At 40.8% G+C, this 15,511-nt stretch overlaps 1 protein-coding gene across 50 annotated transcripts in view; it reads right to left on the bottom strand.

Annotated features, from left to right (window-relative positions):
- Nucleotides 1–15,511, bottom strand: part of MAP4 (microtubule associated protein 4) — a 163,241-nt gene that overhangs the window by 67,963 nt on the left and 79,767 nt on the right. For 29 of the 50 annotated variants that reach the window (XM_067044386.1, XM_067044396.1, XM_067044383.1 and 26 more), the window contains one exon: nt 9,192–9,284. The exons of the other annotated variants lie outside the window; for them this stretch is intronic. In XM_067044386.1, coding sequence (XP_066900487.1) covers nt 9,192–9,284 — 93 coding nt within the window. The remainder of the gene's footprint in view (nt 1–9,191; nt 9,285–15,511) is intronic. 50 annotated transcript variants of the gene reach the window in all.

Raw genomic sequence — 15,511 nt, 5'->3', positions numbered from 1 at the left:
GCTCTTTGGAGACACCTTAGTTATTAACTCATTTAATTACTTCAACCCTCAATGTTCTCACCCATATCATCAAAACATTGTACCAATATCTGGTATCTAAGCTTCCTTCCACTTATAAAAGTCTATTATATTAGTCCACACCTCTCCATACTACACTGTAGGCTTATGTATTATCACTATCATTCTTCTAGCCCCCTCCCCAAACACCTCCCCCCTCTCTCCCCCAGGAGTCAAGAAGTCGAAGACAAAGTTCAGGCTTCACTATGTTCTGTGATAGAAATTTAGTCATCTGAGAAATGAGAAAATAATACAATATCTCACTAAGGGCTAAACTGTACGATGGAGATGTTTAAAGTACACACGTAAAGAGAAGTAAGAAAATTAATGCTGGCAAGAGGGTTTCACAGATAAGACAGGAGTCGATCTTTGAACATGATATTTTCAATTACTGTTGACACTATAATACATGTGAGAATGTTTTAGATCATTATTACAAGTATAAAACAAAATTGGCCAGGGAAATAACGTGTATATCCATACATACACTGATTATAGAAAGACAAAGCAGTCGTGGCAAAATGCTATTGATTGGTGAATCTGGAAAAACATATAAAAGTTCTTTGTTTTATTTGTTCTTTCATTTGTCTGTATATTTGCAATTATTGCAAAATAAAAATTTAAGTACTTCTATTTTCTAAAAATAGAAAAAAAAGTGACAGAAGAAAGCTAACTCCTTTCTCAGATTTTCCACCAACTCTACTTTCTTTAATAAAATAGATTTAAATGCTCATATCCAACTATATTAGGATGTCTTTCTCCTCTGTACTAAACAGGCAAAAAGCCCACCAACCTTCCTGATTTGAATAATATTTGACCACCCCTAAAATGGCCGGAGACTTTCTTTTAAAGACTTTCAGAGCTCTAACAATATTTGAAAACAATGAAGCATTGAAGGTCTCAAGCAGGAAAGAGATGATGACTTTGAGTTAACAGTTTTTCGGTTTGCTGTAAAACAAACCAGCATGCTTTGTCTTGGAAATGTCCTAAAAACAAACAAACAAACACAGAGTATGCTCGTTTTGCTTAAACCAGAAATCCTGCAGGATGCTCCCCAGAGTGGGCTCAGGTGAAGGATGCCACCATGAGGCCACAATACACCTTAAGTTAGCAATAGTTTAGCAATAAACACTACATTTCAGCTGTTCAGCTGTTTTCAGCTGTTCCTTTTACCTCCCATGACACTCGACTATCATACTGAATGAACACTGTTCCTATAAAAACATGTATCTCTACACAACTTCCTTTCTTGTTCTCCAAAGAGGTTGTTACATATACTCTCTTCTCCAGCATTTTCCATCCCAACATATAAACTCTTACTTTATAGAAAATAATATTCTTCCACTGCCCTGTCCTCTATTGAAAACGTACCTACATGACTCCACCATTACTCCTTTCCTTCCTATTTATGAGGGAGGTATAATCTTCCACCTTTTTTTTTAATTAAAAAAAAAAAACCTACCCAACTAGAGAATATAAGAAATGCATTCTTATATTCTCCTTTCCAAGGACAGCATTTATGCAAGTACGCCCTTCATACTGTCCCTTGCCATTCAGTCCTCCAGCCTCCTAGACGTGTTTTTTAATCTCTACTCTCCTCCTCTGGTTATAAGCACAATTAAAGCTCAAGCATCTTTAAAACATAAATAAAATCCAAATTGTGTTAAAGAAAAAAAAATCCCCTATAGAAGAATCTATGGATTAAAAGAACTTTAGATTCTAATTCTAACAAACCAGTTATTAAAAAACAAACAAATGAGATAACTGGGGAAAATACTGGTGAATTGAATACCGACTGGACATCTGATATTATGAATTGGGGTGTGTGAGTGAATGGGTAATTATGTTTTAAAAAGGAATCGATTTTGAGAGATACAGACAGGTATAAAGATAGGATAATATGATGCCTGGAATTTGCTTCCAAAAAACATCTAGGGCTGGGTGGAGGGACAGATTGCCCATCTGTTTGAAAAGTTGAACAACCAACTAAAGAGTCTCTGCCTCTAGTCTGACGCTCCTCTTCTTAGCATAAAACATGTTCTTATTAGTCCCTGGTTTAAAACACTTTAATGTTACTCCATAACCTAGAGATTACAGAGCAAATTTATCACATAAGATCCTATAATAAGCCAGTCTTAATGTTTCAGTGTCGTCCCCAGCTAACCATACTATTCCTTACCCACATCCCTCTACTCTTTCACATGAACTGCTCTATCCATCTAGAATACTTTACTTTGCTCCCCCATACCTGCCCTAAGCTTACTCATCCTCCCAGGGTCACCCTCTAGGAAACATCTGCGTGTACCACTGCTCTTAAACACAGGGACTTCTTTCCTCAGTGTCTGCATGGAAGCCTGTGCTTACACGTAAACACGTGATATAAGACATTGCTCAATGGCTCTGTGGCTGGCAAACTGAGAGCACGGAGTGTGTCTTCCCATTCAGTATTCCCAGCCCCATATGCTGTGCCTGACACCTAGATGGTGCCCAATAAATGGTTGTTGAATGAACAAATGACTGCCATTTGGAGGGGAAAAAATTAATCTGGACATAAAAATACCAGCAACTCTGGTGGGCTTTTCTTAGAGATACAACCTGCAAATTAAGATTCTACTTTTTGCAATACCTTTGTTCCATTTAATTTTTTTTTTTTTTTTTTTTTTTTTTTTGCAGTACGCGGGCCTCTCCTATTGCAGAGCACAGGCTCCGGACGCTCAGGCTCAGCGGCCATGGCTCACAGGCCCAGCCGCTCCACGGCATGCGGGATCCTCCCGGACCGGGGCATGAACCCGCGTCCCCTGCATCGGCAGGCGGACTCTCAACCACTGCACCACCAGGGAACCCCCCCATTTAATTTTATTCACATTATATTTTTTGCTGAATACTAAAATATAATCAGTATATAATTTACTTTTTCTAAATGTTCAGGGCTATTAAACAATCGAAATTTATGTTAAACTAAATCAGCCTATTCAAAGACTTAAGTCTGCCTGGTCAGAGCAGATTAATACACTTGAGAGTAAAAACAGTACAATTAATAATTATGTCAGGGCAACAGACATCATAAACCATGACTGTTGTGTACCTGTGACATGATAGACAGCTACCCTAAGTAGAGAGAGATAAAAACTAGGCTCTTTCTTCAGACAAAATAGGAATTAAAATATTCCCTCAAAATAGCAATAACTCATAATAAGCCCCATTTCTATTTTCACATTCTGCTAAACAGGGTATATAAATGGAAGTATTTAAATTATTTTGGTTTAAAGCCATAAAACATTTTACAAGTAGCCATAATCAAAATTCAACTGTGGTAGAAATCACATGTGAACATTAAACTGCATTCATGTCCACAGCTCATATTTCACTGACTTCTACTCATTCTGCCAATTTGTTCCAGACAACTATGGATACTTGACATTCCAGCTCTAAACTGAGAATGAAAAAACACTTTCCCAAGTAGGTCAAATTATTCATGTATATTTAACATTCTCATTATGGAATATGATCTGGAACATACAACACACACGAATCAAGAAGGAAATTAATGTCCAAACAATTCACTCTCTTACTGTTTCTGGTTCCCTCAGATTCAAAAAGATTTCTTCACACTCTGGTAACAAGTCTGTCAGCAGTGTGGGGTCTTGGAAGGGTTTGGTTTCCCACGACTTTTGTACGCCTTCCTCCTCTGGACATAGAGCTAACATGTAGTGAGACCTTCTCTCCAGGGCAGCACAGAGAGGCAGCCAGCTAGGTGCGGGGTGAGGTTTCAATCCCCCTCCTCTCCACACACAACCGGAGGCACGTTTCTTTCCTACTCTGCCTAACTACCATACAACGACGACGACAACGAGGGAGGCAAGGCCAAATAATCTGCCAGAATCCTCCTAGACCAAACACACCTGTTTCTTTGGTTTACTAATGCCTGATAAAAGGATTATCTCTGCAGGCACCTGATGCGGTAGCTTCCTCTCTGCTCTGAAAAAAATGCAATGAAAACTCACTTTTGTGCCCTCAGGTTGTAGCTGTGGCCCATTCTTCTAAAGAAGGGTGTGTTAACAGTGCATGTAAACACACACCAAATCTTCAGAAGAGGGGTCCATCAGTGCCCTAGCAGGTGATCAATTTTCTTTAAGCCAAATGAAGGTATCCTTTAACTCAACCATTCAGAATTTCACATTTAACAATTTCAATTGGTGGACCAGGTCAAATTACAGTTTTTTCTTTAAGTTGAATGAATCAAACATAACAAAGATACCAATAATCTAATGTTATCTTGAGCTGTACTCGTTTATTCCTTCAACAACCATTTTAGTATCCATACTATGTTCCAGGTTCCAGGGATAAAGCAATAAATAAAATGTGCCTGGTTCCAATGTGTTTTCTTCTCTTTTTGTTCCCACGGTGCTCTGCTGCTGTGTGGGACACCGAATGGTTGCTCACCCCTACGTGTTTCAGTGTCACCCCACAGGTGACCTCGCGTTAGTTCAGCTGTCACCCCGGCCAACTCCTAGTGAGTTTCCTAGAGAGTTCTGTTGGTACCCCAGCAAGTGGTAGTCCTCAGCCTGTGGCATCTCAGGAACTTCTCCACACTCCAGTGGACTTCAAAGATGTCTGAATCTCAGCCTTGGGTGGGCTCTCTTTTACATATATCCCTTTCTTATACACCCTGCCTCAGTTCCCATATCTGCTATTCCTCTATTCTTCAGAGTGCTCTTTACCCTTTATTGGGTAATCTCTGTGTGTTAGTAATTCTTCATATTAACTTTCCCTTGTTCAAATTACTATGTTTCTGTTTCCTGACTGGACCCAACACAGAATTGGTACCAAAAGCAGGGTGATTCCAGAAGACTTACAAACATGGGATGTGGGGACTGATTTTTGTCACACCGTTGGGTTTAAGTGCAATGCTAACAAGCACCTTACCAATGGGAAATAGGATGCTAAGTAATCCGTGGCACACAGTGGCAATACAATTAGTTGAGCTATCAACTGTGATTGTGTTGAAGTGTAAACTAAAGCAAGTACCTGGGGAGCCCAAGCAGCTGTTGTACTTGAATGTTATGGTGGCAACGATGACTACAATAACTGTAGTATGGATAGATCCTACTGAACACAATGAGTGCTCACAGAAAGAAAATGACAAACTCAGGTCTCTCAAGCCCTGAGAGTTAGCCTGAAAACCAGAGAGTGTATATCACAGCCCCAAAGAATCTCTTATTTCCTGTAGCCACAGGTCTAAAATTGTTTACAATAAATTTTTTTTTCATTACAAAATTTGTTGAACTCACAGTCTCACCAAGTTTCTCATGTGAAATTAGGACACTGACTGGAAAAGAATGGAATAATGACACTTGGAATGGAGACAACTAGTTATAGCTAGATGAAATTTATAATCTTGATGCCCCAAGTCACTCTGGGTCACAGCAGAGAAAGAGCTGGCCCTTCGGTGCCTGAGATACTAGGCTTCCTGATTAAAATCCCTGAGAAAACTTCACCAGGGGCATATGCTTTCAAAGAGGACGCTCATTTCCCTCGTCGCCCACCACAACCACCTTCTGTTGCCAGAGACCCATAACCAGGTCAAATCTCAGCATGCTCTAGGGCAGGGTTTGGTAAGCTACAGTCCATGGGCCAAATCCACCCAGCCACCTGTTTTTGTATAGCCCACAACCCAAGACTTTAGACTACTTTTAGGTTCACAGCAAAACTGAACAGAAGGTACACAGATTTCCCAAATACCCCCTGTACCACCATCCATCCCCCTGCATCAACATCCACACCACTGTGGTACACTTTGTCACAATCAATGAACCTACACTAACACATCATTATCACCCAAAGTCCATAGGGTTATTACATTTTTTAATGGTTTAAAAAATTAAAAGAGGGGCTTCACTGGTGGCGCAGTGGTTGAGAGTCCACCTGCTGATGCAGGGGACACGGGTTCATTTCCCAGTCCAGGAAGATCCCACATGCCGCAGAGCGGCTGGGCCCATGAGCCATGGCCGCTGGGCCTATGCATCTGGAGCCTGTGCTCCGCAACGGGAGAGGCCACAACAGTGCGAGGCCCACGTACCGCAAAAAAAAAAAAAAAAAATTAAAAGAGGAAAGAAAATTTGTGAAATTCACATTCAGTGTCCACAAACAAATGGACACAGACACACTCATTTGCTTACGTACTGTCTAGGGCTGCTTTGGTGCTACAGTGCATAGTTGAGTATTTGTGACAGAGACCAAATGCCAACCCAGGTCTAAGGGAACAGGTATACACTATGATCCTGAAGGAAATAGCTTGCACAGCAAAAAAAGATTCTGGTAATAATATATTGGCAGAAACCTGGGGAACATGTGTAGAAACAGATTCTAAGGACATTTGACCAAGGAGGGTAGAATATAATTCTATATTGGGCCTACTTTATTGATACAGGTTCACCTACTAGATATTCCAAATTTAATTAACTTATGCAGCTAGAAGTGGCTCTAACAGCTCACTCAGTTGGCTAAAATTTGGACTCAACAGTGACCTAAGTTTAATGAGAGAGAGATGCCAAAGTTTCCACGGCAGGGAATCCAAAGGTTTAGGAAGATGGAAATGTTCAATAGATTTTTCATCTGTGATCTAAGTTGCACAAGAATTCCCAGAAGGCATTGAGAAATACATTAGTCAGGGGGAGCACCTGCATCCTTGAAAAGCTCTGTGGTTGTTCTCCTGTGTAGTATGTACCTGTCACCCTAGACCTGGGTCAGCAAACTTTATCTGTAAAGGGTCAGATGTAAATATTTATGCTTTGCAGGCCATACAGGCTCTGTCACAACCCCCAGGTATGACCATGGGGGATTTCATCACTGAAGTGGATTCTCTGATTCCAGTAAGGATCATGGGATCCTAGAATAGCAGAGGCCAAGTGGCAGCACTTACTTGCCAAAGACAAGGTGGGTACATCTGCCATAAAAGGCAGAAGGGCTGTATTAGTAATCAGAATGCCTTGGCCCACCAGGAGCTTCAGTGGTAGTTAATTGATTTCAGTGTTCCACAGGGAGCCTGCTAAAAAGTTTTTTCCTGTTGTATAGATCGATCTGTATAATAGGAAAAAACTTTACCCCTGGTAGTAAAAACTGTTCTTGATAAGTCAGGATCAAGATCTCTCATCCAGTTTCCAGATCCAAGTCAATTCACAAACCCAGGACCCCTAAGGAAGGATCCTGCATTGTTCACACAAGTACATACTGTGAATCCTGCCTCTACGCTTCCCCAAAGGCCACTTACAAGAGTGACTATTGATTAGAGAAAAGGAAATACCCGGACCTTTTAGGGATAACTAATTCCTGAGGTTCCAAAGTGCCACTGTGGCCGACCAGTCAAAGTGAGGGCTTATGGTAGTCAGGTAACAGATGGAGTGCTTAACTCAAGTCCAACTCACAGTGGACCCAATTGTTCCATGGACCCATTTTGCGGTTACTCCCTTAGTTCCTAGATGAATAATTGAGAACAGACATAATTGACAAGGGTCTTTAAAATAGGGAGAGCTGAGTGGGAATCACCTAGAACATCCCCTCCCTACTAAGATATTAAACCAGAAGCAATACTCCATACCTAGGAGATTTAAAGAGATTAATGCCACTATCACAGACCTGAAAGAAACAAAGGTGGGGGACATCTACCACATTCCCATTTAACTCATCAGTTTGGCCAGTGCAGAAGTTGGATGGATATTGAAGAATGACTATGGATAATCCTAAACTAATTAGATTTTTCCATCTGGCAACTGATACACCAGGATCTTTACTGGAGTAAATTAACATGGTCCTGGCACTTGGCATACTGCTACTGACTCAGCTAGTGTCTTTTTTTTCTATACTCATTTGCAAGGACCACCAGAAGCACTTTGCTTTTACCTGCCCTTTATACGCCTCTGAGTCTTGCCTCGGGCCTACATCAGTTCTCCTATAATATAGCCCACAGTGATGCTGAACAAAAAATATCACACAGGCCCACTATATATTGGCATTATGCTAATTGGGTCTGATTAGTAGGACACAGCAAATATATGATCCAGTAGGCCCAATGATAGTTGAAGTGTCCATGGCAAATAGGGATGCTGAATGGGGCGTCTAGCAAGCAAAAATAACAGAATTAGAGAGCCCAAACCTCTACGTTTGGGGAGAAAATCTATATTCTGCAGACAACTATTCACTTTAAAAAAAAAAATAGCTTCACGCTTGCTGTTGGGCCTTGCTAGAGACTAAATGCCTAACCATGGGACACGTGATCACATGACCATGAGCTACTCATCATGAACTAGATGTTGTCTAACTCATGCAACCATAATGGTGGGCATGTGCAGTACCAACCCATCATCAGGAGGAAACATGTAAGAGACCAAATTCAAGCAGGTCCAAAGATATGAGTAAGTTACCTAAGCAGGTGGCCCAGACTCCCTCAACTCTGACTCCTGTTGCAAAGCCCCCTCTCCCTTAACTGACGCCAAGAGCCTCCTAAGAGTTCCATATGACCAGCTGAATGGGGCAGTCTGGTTTACACATGGATCTGCACAATATGCTGGTACAGATGCAGCACTACAGCCCTACTTAAAGGTAACCCTGAAGGACAGTGTTGAGAGAAAATCGTCCAAGCAGGTGGAACTTTGAGCAGCACATCTGGTTGCCCCTCTGCCTGCAGTGAGAGATGGTCAGAGCACAGATTTACATTGTTTATACTAACATATTTGTGCCCCATGTGACTAATCATTAAAGGGCACTCATTGTAAAGGAAGCCCTTAATAACCAGGTTGACAAAATGACTTGCTCTATGGATATCAGTCAGCCTCTTGCCCCAGCCACCAGAGTGCTTCCTCAATGGCAGGGAGAGAGGCTATGTATTGGATCAACAACATGGACTTCCCCTAAACAAGGCTGACCTGGCTAAAGTTATTGCCAGGTGTGTCTAATCTGCCAAAAGCACAGACCCAAACTCAGCCTCCTATAGGGTACCATTCCCAGGGAGACCAGCTAGTTGATTACACTAACCTTACATCATGGCGGGGACTGTGGGAGCAGTTAGGGAGGGGCAGAGATTTGCTCTCAGTGGACTAGACATGTATTCTGGATATAGATTTGCCTTCTCTGCCTACCTTGCTTCTGCCAGTGCTCATAAAATGCCTGATCCACCATCATAACATTCCACACAGCACTGCTTCCAATCAATAAAGTCATTTCACAGCAAACTGAAAAAAAAAAAAAAAAAGAGCTCAAGCCCATGGAATTAACTGGTATTGTCACACCCCATCATCCAGGATGGCTGGCCTAATTAAAAGATGGAATAATCACCTACTGAAGACTCAGTTACAGTTTCAGCTGGGAGACAACACCCTAAAAGAATGGGGTAATGCTTTGCATCAGAGACCCTTATAGGGTGCTGTCTCCCCAACAGCCATAATATGTGGGTCTGGGATTCAAGAGGAATCAGTACTATATCCAATAACCCACTCATCGAATTTTCACTTCAACTCCTGACAACTCTGAGTTCTGCTAGTTTGAAGGTCTTAGTCCCCAAGGAGGAAATATACCTACCAGCATATACAACGGTTCAACCAAATTAGAAAATGAGACTCCTACATGGCCATTTGGGATTCCTTATTCCACTGAACCAACAGACAGAAAAAAAGAGGGTTACTTTACTGGCTGGGATGATTGAGCCTCATTATCAAGGGAAAACTGGGTTGCTGCAACACAATAAAAGCAAGGAGGACTATGTCTGGAACCCAAGGGATTCTCTGAGGTAACTCTTAATACTTCCATGCCAATAATAAAGGTTCATGGAAAACTAGGGCAACTAAAAAAAGGGCCAGACTACTGAAGAAATGAAAATTTGAAATTCTGGATCATTTCACCAGGTAAAGAATTTCTACCAGCTGAGGTTCTGGCTGAGGGCAAGGGAAACATAAAATGGGTAGCTGAAGAAAGAACTCACAGATATCAATTCTGGTCTCATGATTAATTACAGAAATGAGAACTCTGATGGCTTTGTATATTTTCTCTTTGTAATATTCTGTTTATTTGTACATTCTAACCATTTTCTTCTTTTCTTCCTTCTTCCCATTATTATAAGTTGTCAAAGGTTAACTTTACAATCAGTCTCTTGACAATAGAATATTCAGTGGAACTGTGATTTGAGGAGTGATTAATATATCCAGCAATGAATACCATGACTACAGGTACTGAGCATCTCATTTTGGGGAAACAATGAAAGCTGCTTCATCATATGAGAGACAGCTATATCTTGTTAGATGCAAACAAAAGAGTTGTTCTGTTGATATGTGAAAGCTCAAATATATGTAGACAAGTGCATATGGATGCTAAGTAGACAAAGGGGTAGATGGTGCCAGTTATCAATTTATTGCTTCTCAGCTCCAAATTGCCCCTTCACTGCCCTGCTTGTGATAATGGAGCTGGACCCTGTAAACGTTTCTCCTTTGCCAGTTGGCATGATACTAAGGTTACTAGAAGGTGATAGAGGCAGGGGCTTCTCTTCCTGCTTCCAGGGTGCTTTTCTGTCTTCTCGCTCCTGTGGTGCTGTGCTGGTATGCAGAACACCCAATGGTACTCATCCCAACATGTTTTAGTGGGCACTCCTGTAAGCATCTTCTCAGGCAAGTTCTGCCAGTGCCCCAAGCTGGCTTCCTGGTGATTCAGCAGCACCTCCATGTACAGTTTCCTGTTTGCCAACCTTGGTCTACATCTCCTCAGCAAACATCCAGTGAAGATATCCAAGATAAGAAACTGGCTTTGGAGGAGGTGGGTATTCTTCTGAATTTTGCTTTCCTTTGTACTCTGCCTCAGTCCTGGGGTAGTAACTGCTCCCCTATATCTGCCATTCTTGTATTCTTTAGAGTTCTCTCTACCCCTCAGTAGTTAATTCCCTCTTCAAACTACTGTGTGGTTTCTGTCTCCTGACTAGGCCCTGATTGATACAGATACTCAGAATTAAATCAGCGAGATGGCTAAAAGAGTAAAAAGTACTCACTACAAGGAAAAAAAAAAAACTCTGTAACTAAGTGTGGTGATGGATATTAACTAGACTTTTTGTGGTGATCATTTCACAACATGTACAAATACCAAATCATTATGTTGTACACCTGAAATTAATAGTGTTTTATGTCAATTATACCTCAATAAAAAACAAATAAATAACCAACCCATGAGATGGCTTAAATCCACATTATAGGAAAACACGGGGAAAAGAATGAGCGACATTTAATGCAAAGAAAATAAATCATAAGGCACATGCTAAGCTCTAGTTAAAAGGCTATCGTGTGCATGAGAGAACACACTGCATCTTTGCTGCTCATGACCAACAACTACAGCAGCTGCAACAGCAGAAAGGCTCGCTATTTTACACGGGAAAGCAAAGACCAGAAATATTCACTTTTACTAAACAGATAGCAGAACTCTTCAGTGAAGATCTCTACGAAGTCTAATGTCAATACTTAAATTTGTAATTTACACATTTTTGCATCTTCTCAGCTCATTTCAAGTTGTAATCCCCATTGGAGGATCAGCTGTCCCAGGTTTTTGCAATAACGAAGTCCTAAATTAATGTTCTCACAAGAAACAAAACAAAGGCTCTTCCTTCAGTTTGCCTGGAGTCTTTTTAAAGTTTTGCCTTCAATTCTGTCCTCTAGAAACAGAGAATCTCCAAAGACAAAGAACACCAAATGCGCTCTAGTTACATCCAATTAAAATACTGTTATACACTCATTTAAATAGGAAAAGGGGCTGATGGCCAAAGAATGATTTACTGGCAGAACTATTTACTAGGTTGAACCTGTAAGAACTTTCTATGTGGACATTAATCATTATCCCAATATCATTTTACATTTATTAACCCCTTCACCCAGGTTACAAAGCACTGAAAATATTTTCTGTCCCTTAACACAAACAATTCTTTATTACTAGTTCTCATTTTATAGAGGAAGAACTTTGGGCTTAAAGAGGGCAAATAACTTGCCTAAGAGACCAAAGCTAGCGGGTGGTAGATCTAGGCCTGCTCTTTAAACAGCTTTCTCAAATTTAAACAAACCACTAAGGGGATTTATTTCCAGAAAGACATGTACCAATAACCTGTCAAAAATTATTGCAATTATATCTGACCTTGCTCTTAACATTCTTTGCCTACATGAGGCCTGAAACAAATAGAAAGAACCACCTACTCAGAGAAAAATGCTGGTGAAGAGAAAGGAAGAAAACATAATCAAACTGCTTATGTGACTTCACAATATACAAAAATTTAAGCTAGATAATCTGTTTATACACGAGATAGCAAGGTGGCCCACTCCTCTTCAACGTTAAACAAAACAGCTGTTATGGTCTAGGACAGAAGTTTGTAATTTTCTCAATAGCACAGAAAGATCATAGCGCAAGTCTTTATTACTTTAAAAAGTTTTTTTTTTACCTCAGTGACAATGTTATAGCCATGAAAATGTATTAGGTAAAGAGGGAGATGGAAAACCATAATAGACTTAACATTGTCAGGGATACGAGAGTAACATCAGAGCAAATGGGCTGAATGGCACATGCTCAGGCTTTGCCATGGGAGAGGGGAAAGGATATGTCTGTTTCAAGGATGAATGTAAAATTCCCTGCCACGTCCCTTAAATGCTACAGAAACACAGCAAGGGATCTATGGGCCAAAGTCTTTTTTTTTTTTTTAATAAATTTATTTATTTTATTTTTGGTTGCATTGGGTCTTGGTTGCTGCATGCGGGCTTTCTCTAGTTGTGGTGAGAGGGGGCTACTCTTTGTTGCAGTGCACAGGCTTCTCATTGCGGAGGCTTCTCTTTTTGCAGAGCACAGGCTCTAGGCGCATGGGCTTCAGTAGAAGTAAGCTTCAGATCCACAGCATGTGGGATCTTCCCAGACCAGGGATCGAACCCATGTCCCCTGCATTGGCAGGCAGATTCTCAACCACTGAGCCACCAGAGAAGCCCTGGGCCAAAGTCTTGATATGCTTTAGAATGACCCAGAAATCCCCTCCTTCACTGCTAGAGGGGCTCTGCCATGGCTCCTCCCCCAGAGTTCCCCCTCTCTGCTCCCATCAGTGCCTCCTCCCAGCCTTTCACCTACCTAACTTCCATCTTAGGAGACATAACACTGCCAGTTTAGAACAGACTCCTTCCTTAAAACCACATTTCTTTCCTCCACCCTTTTTTTTTTTTTTTTTTTTTATAAACACATTCAACAAGATTATTCATTCTATAGCTACTGTGCACCTACTCTATGCCAGACACTGGTCTAGGTGCTGGGCCACAGCAGTGACCAAAACAAATGCCCCACCTTCTCATAACATTTATCTTCTAGTGGGGAAAGTCAGACAATAAACAAGATAAATAATGAATGTGTACAAATAATAAAGCAACAGGTGCCATGGAGAAAAATTAAAGCAGAGAAGTAGGAGAGAAAATTGGAAGGGGTACAATTTTAGGTAAGATAGAAGAGACCTCACTGAGAAGGTGGAGAGTGAACTACTAGTATATATGAGGGAAGAGTATTCCAGACAGAGAAAACAGCTAGTGCTCAGAGCCCAAGGCAAGGGCCCACCTGGCTTGTCCAGGAACAGTGGTGAGAACACCAGTGAAGCAAAGTTAGCAAAGGGGAAAATCAGGAGATGTGGGTCAGAGAGGTGACAGGGTTTCATATGGCCTTATGGTATCTGGTAAGGACTTTGGCTTTTACTCTGAAATAGGAAACTACTGGAAGACTCTGAGCAAAAGAATAACATGATCTATGTGCAGGACCACTCTGGGTGCTTTTGAGAATATACTATAAGGAGCAAATAAATGCAAGGAGGGAGACTAATTTGGGAGGTTACTGCAATAGTCACAGTGAGAGCTGGTGGCTCAAATCAGAGAGAGAGCAGGGGGTTGGTGAGGGGTGGTCAGGTTCCAGATCTATTTTTCTGACAAAATAGATGTGGGATGCAAGAGAAAGAAAGGATAGGGGAAGGCAAACATTTAGCCTAAGCAACTAGAAGAACATTCTATTTCTATTTAATGAGCTGGAGAAGGTTTTAGTTTTTTTGTTTTAGTTGCAGGGGTGGGATCAGAAGTACATTTTAGGACACCTCAAATTTGAGATGTCAACTCTACATCTAAATGGAGATTTCAAGCTCTAATTTCAAATTTTCTTAGTTCTCATCCAACCTCCTCATGGAATTTAGCTAATATTACATATGTTCTTACAAAATGTTCCTTTAAACTCTGGTTAGTATTTAAATAATGTTTATAAATTTGTGCATTTATCTCTGCAACTGGAAAAATTAGAACAAACCCACAAGGCAGCTAACATATAAAGCAACACTTCAATTCTAAAGAGGTCTGTACGTACATGATGGTTAATTTGAAAGTCACCTTTTTTTAATTTTAAATGAGCTAGCTTTATTTATTTATGTTTACCATTTTAAACATGCAGTTCAGTGGCATTAGGTACATTCACACTGTTAGGCAAGCATCACGGCCATCCATCTCTAGAACTTTTTTTCACCTTGCAAAACTGAAACTCTGTACCCATTGAAAAATAACTTCCCATTCCCCCCACTCCCAATTCCTGTCAACCACCATTCTACTTTCTGTCTCTATGAATTTGATTACTTATATGCAGTAGCTCATATAAATGGAATCATGTAAGTGGCATCAGCATTTGTCCTTTTGTGACTGGCTTATTTCACTTAGCATAATGTCTTCAAGGCTCATCCAGGTTGGAGCACATGTTGGAATTTCCTTCCTTTTTAAGGCTGAATAACACTCCATTGTATGTATATATAACTTAGGTTGCTTCCACCTTTTGACTATTGTGAATAATGCTGCTATAAGCAAGGTTGTACAAAGTCCTTGCTTTCATTTGGGTACATATCCAAAAGTGGGACTGCTGGATCATACAGTAATCCTATTTTTAATTTTTTGAGGACCTCCCATACTGTTTCCTATAATGGTTGCACCATTTTACATTCCTACCAGCAGTGCGCAAGAGTTCCAATTTTTCCACATCCTCACCAATACTTGTATTTTGTTTGTTTGCTTTAAAATAATAGCCTATATCCTAATGGGTGTGAAGTAGTATCTCATTGTGTTTTTTTTTTTTTTTTTTTTTTTGTGGTATGCAGGCCTCTCACTGTTGTGGCCTCTCCCGTTGCAGAGCACAGGCTCCGGACGCACAGGTTCAGTGGCCATGGCTCACGGGCCCAGCCGCTCCGCGGCATGTGGGATCTTCCCTGACTGGGGCACGAACCCATGTCCCCTGCATCGGCAGATGGATTCTCAACCACTGCGCCAGCAGGGAAACCCTCATTGTGCTTTTGATTTGCATTTTCCTAATGATTAGTGATGTTAAGCATCTTTTCATGTGCTTACTGGCTTATATATCTTCTTTGGAGAAGTATCTATTGAAGTCCCTTGCT

The sequence above is a fragment of the Kogia breviceps genome, chromosome 10 (genome assembly GCF_026419965.1).
Source record: "Kogia breviceps isolate mKogBre1 chromosome 10, mKogBre1 haplotype 1, whole genome shotgun sequence".
Classification (NCBI taxonomy): Eukaryota; Metazoa; Chordata; class Mammalia; order Artiodactyla; family Physeteridae; genus Kogia; species Kogia breviceps.
The sequence above is the reverse complement of the archived record's forward strand: the minus strand, read 5'-3'. Positions and strand labels throughout refer to the sequence as shown.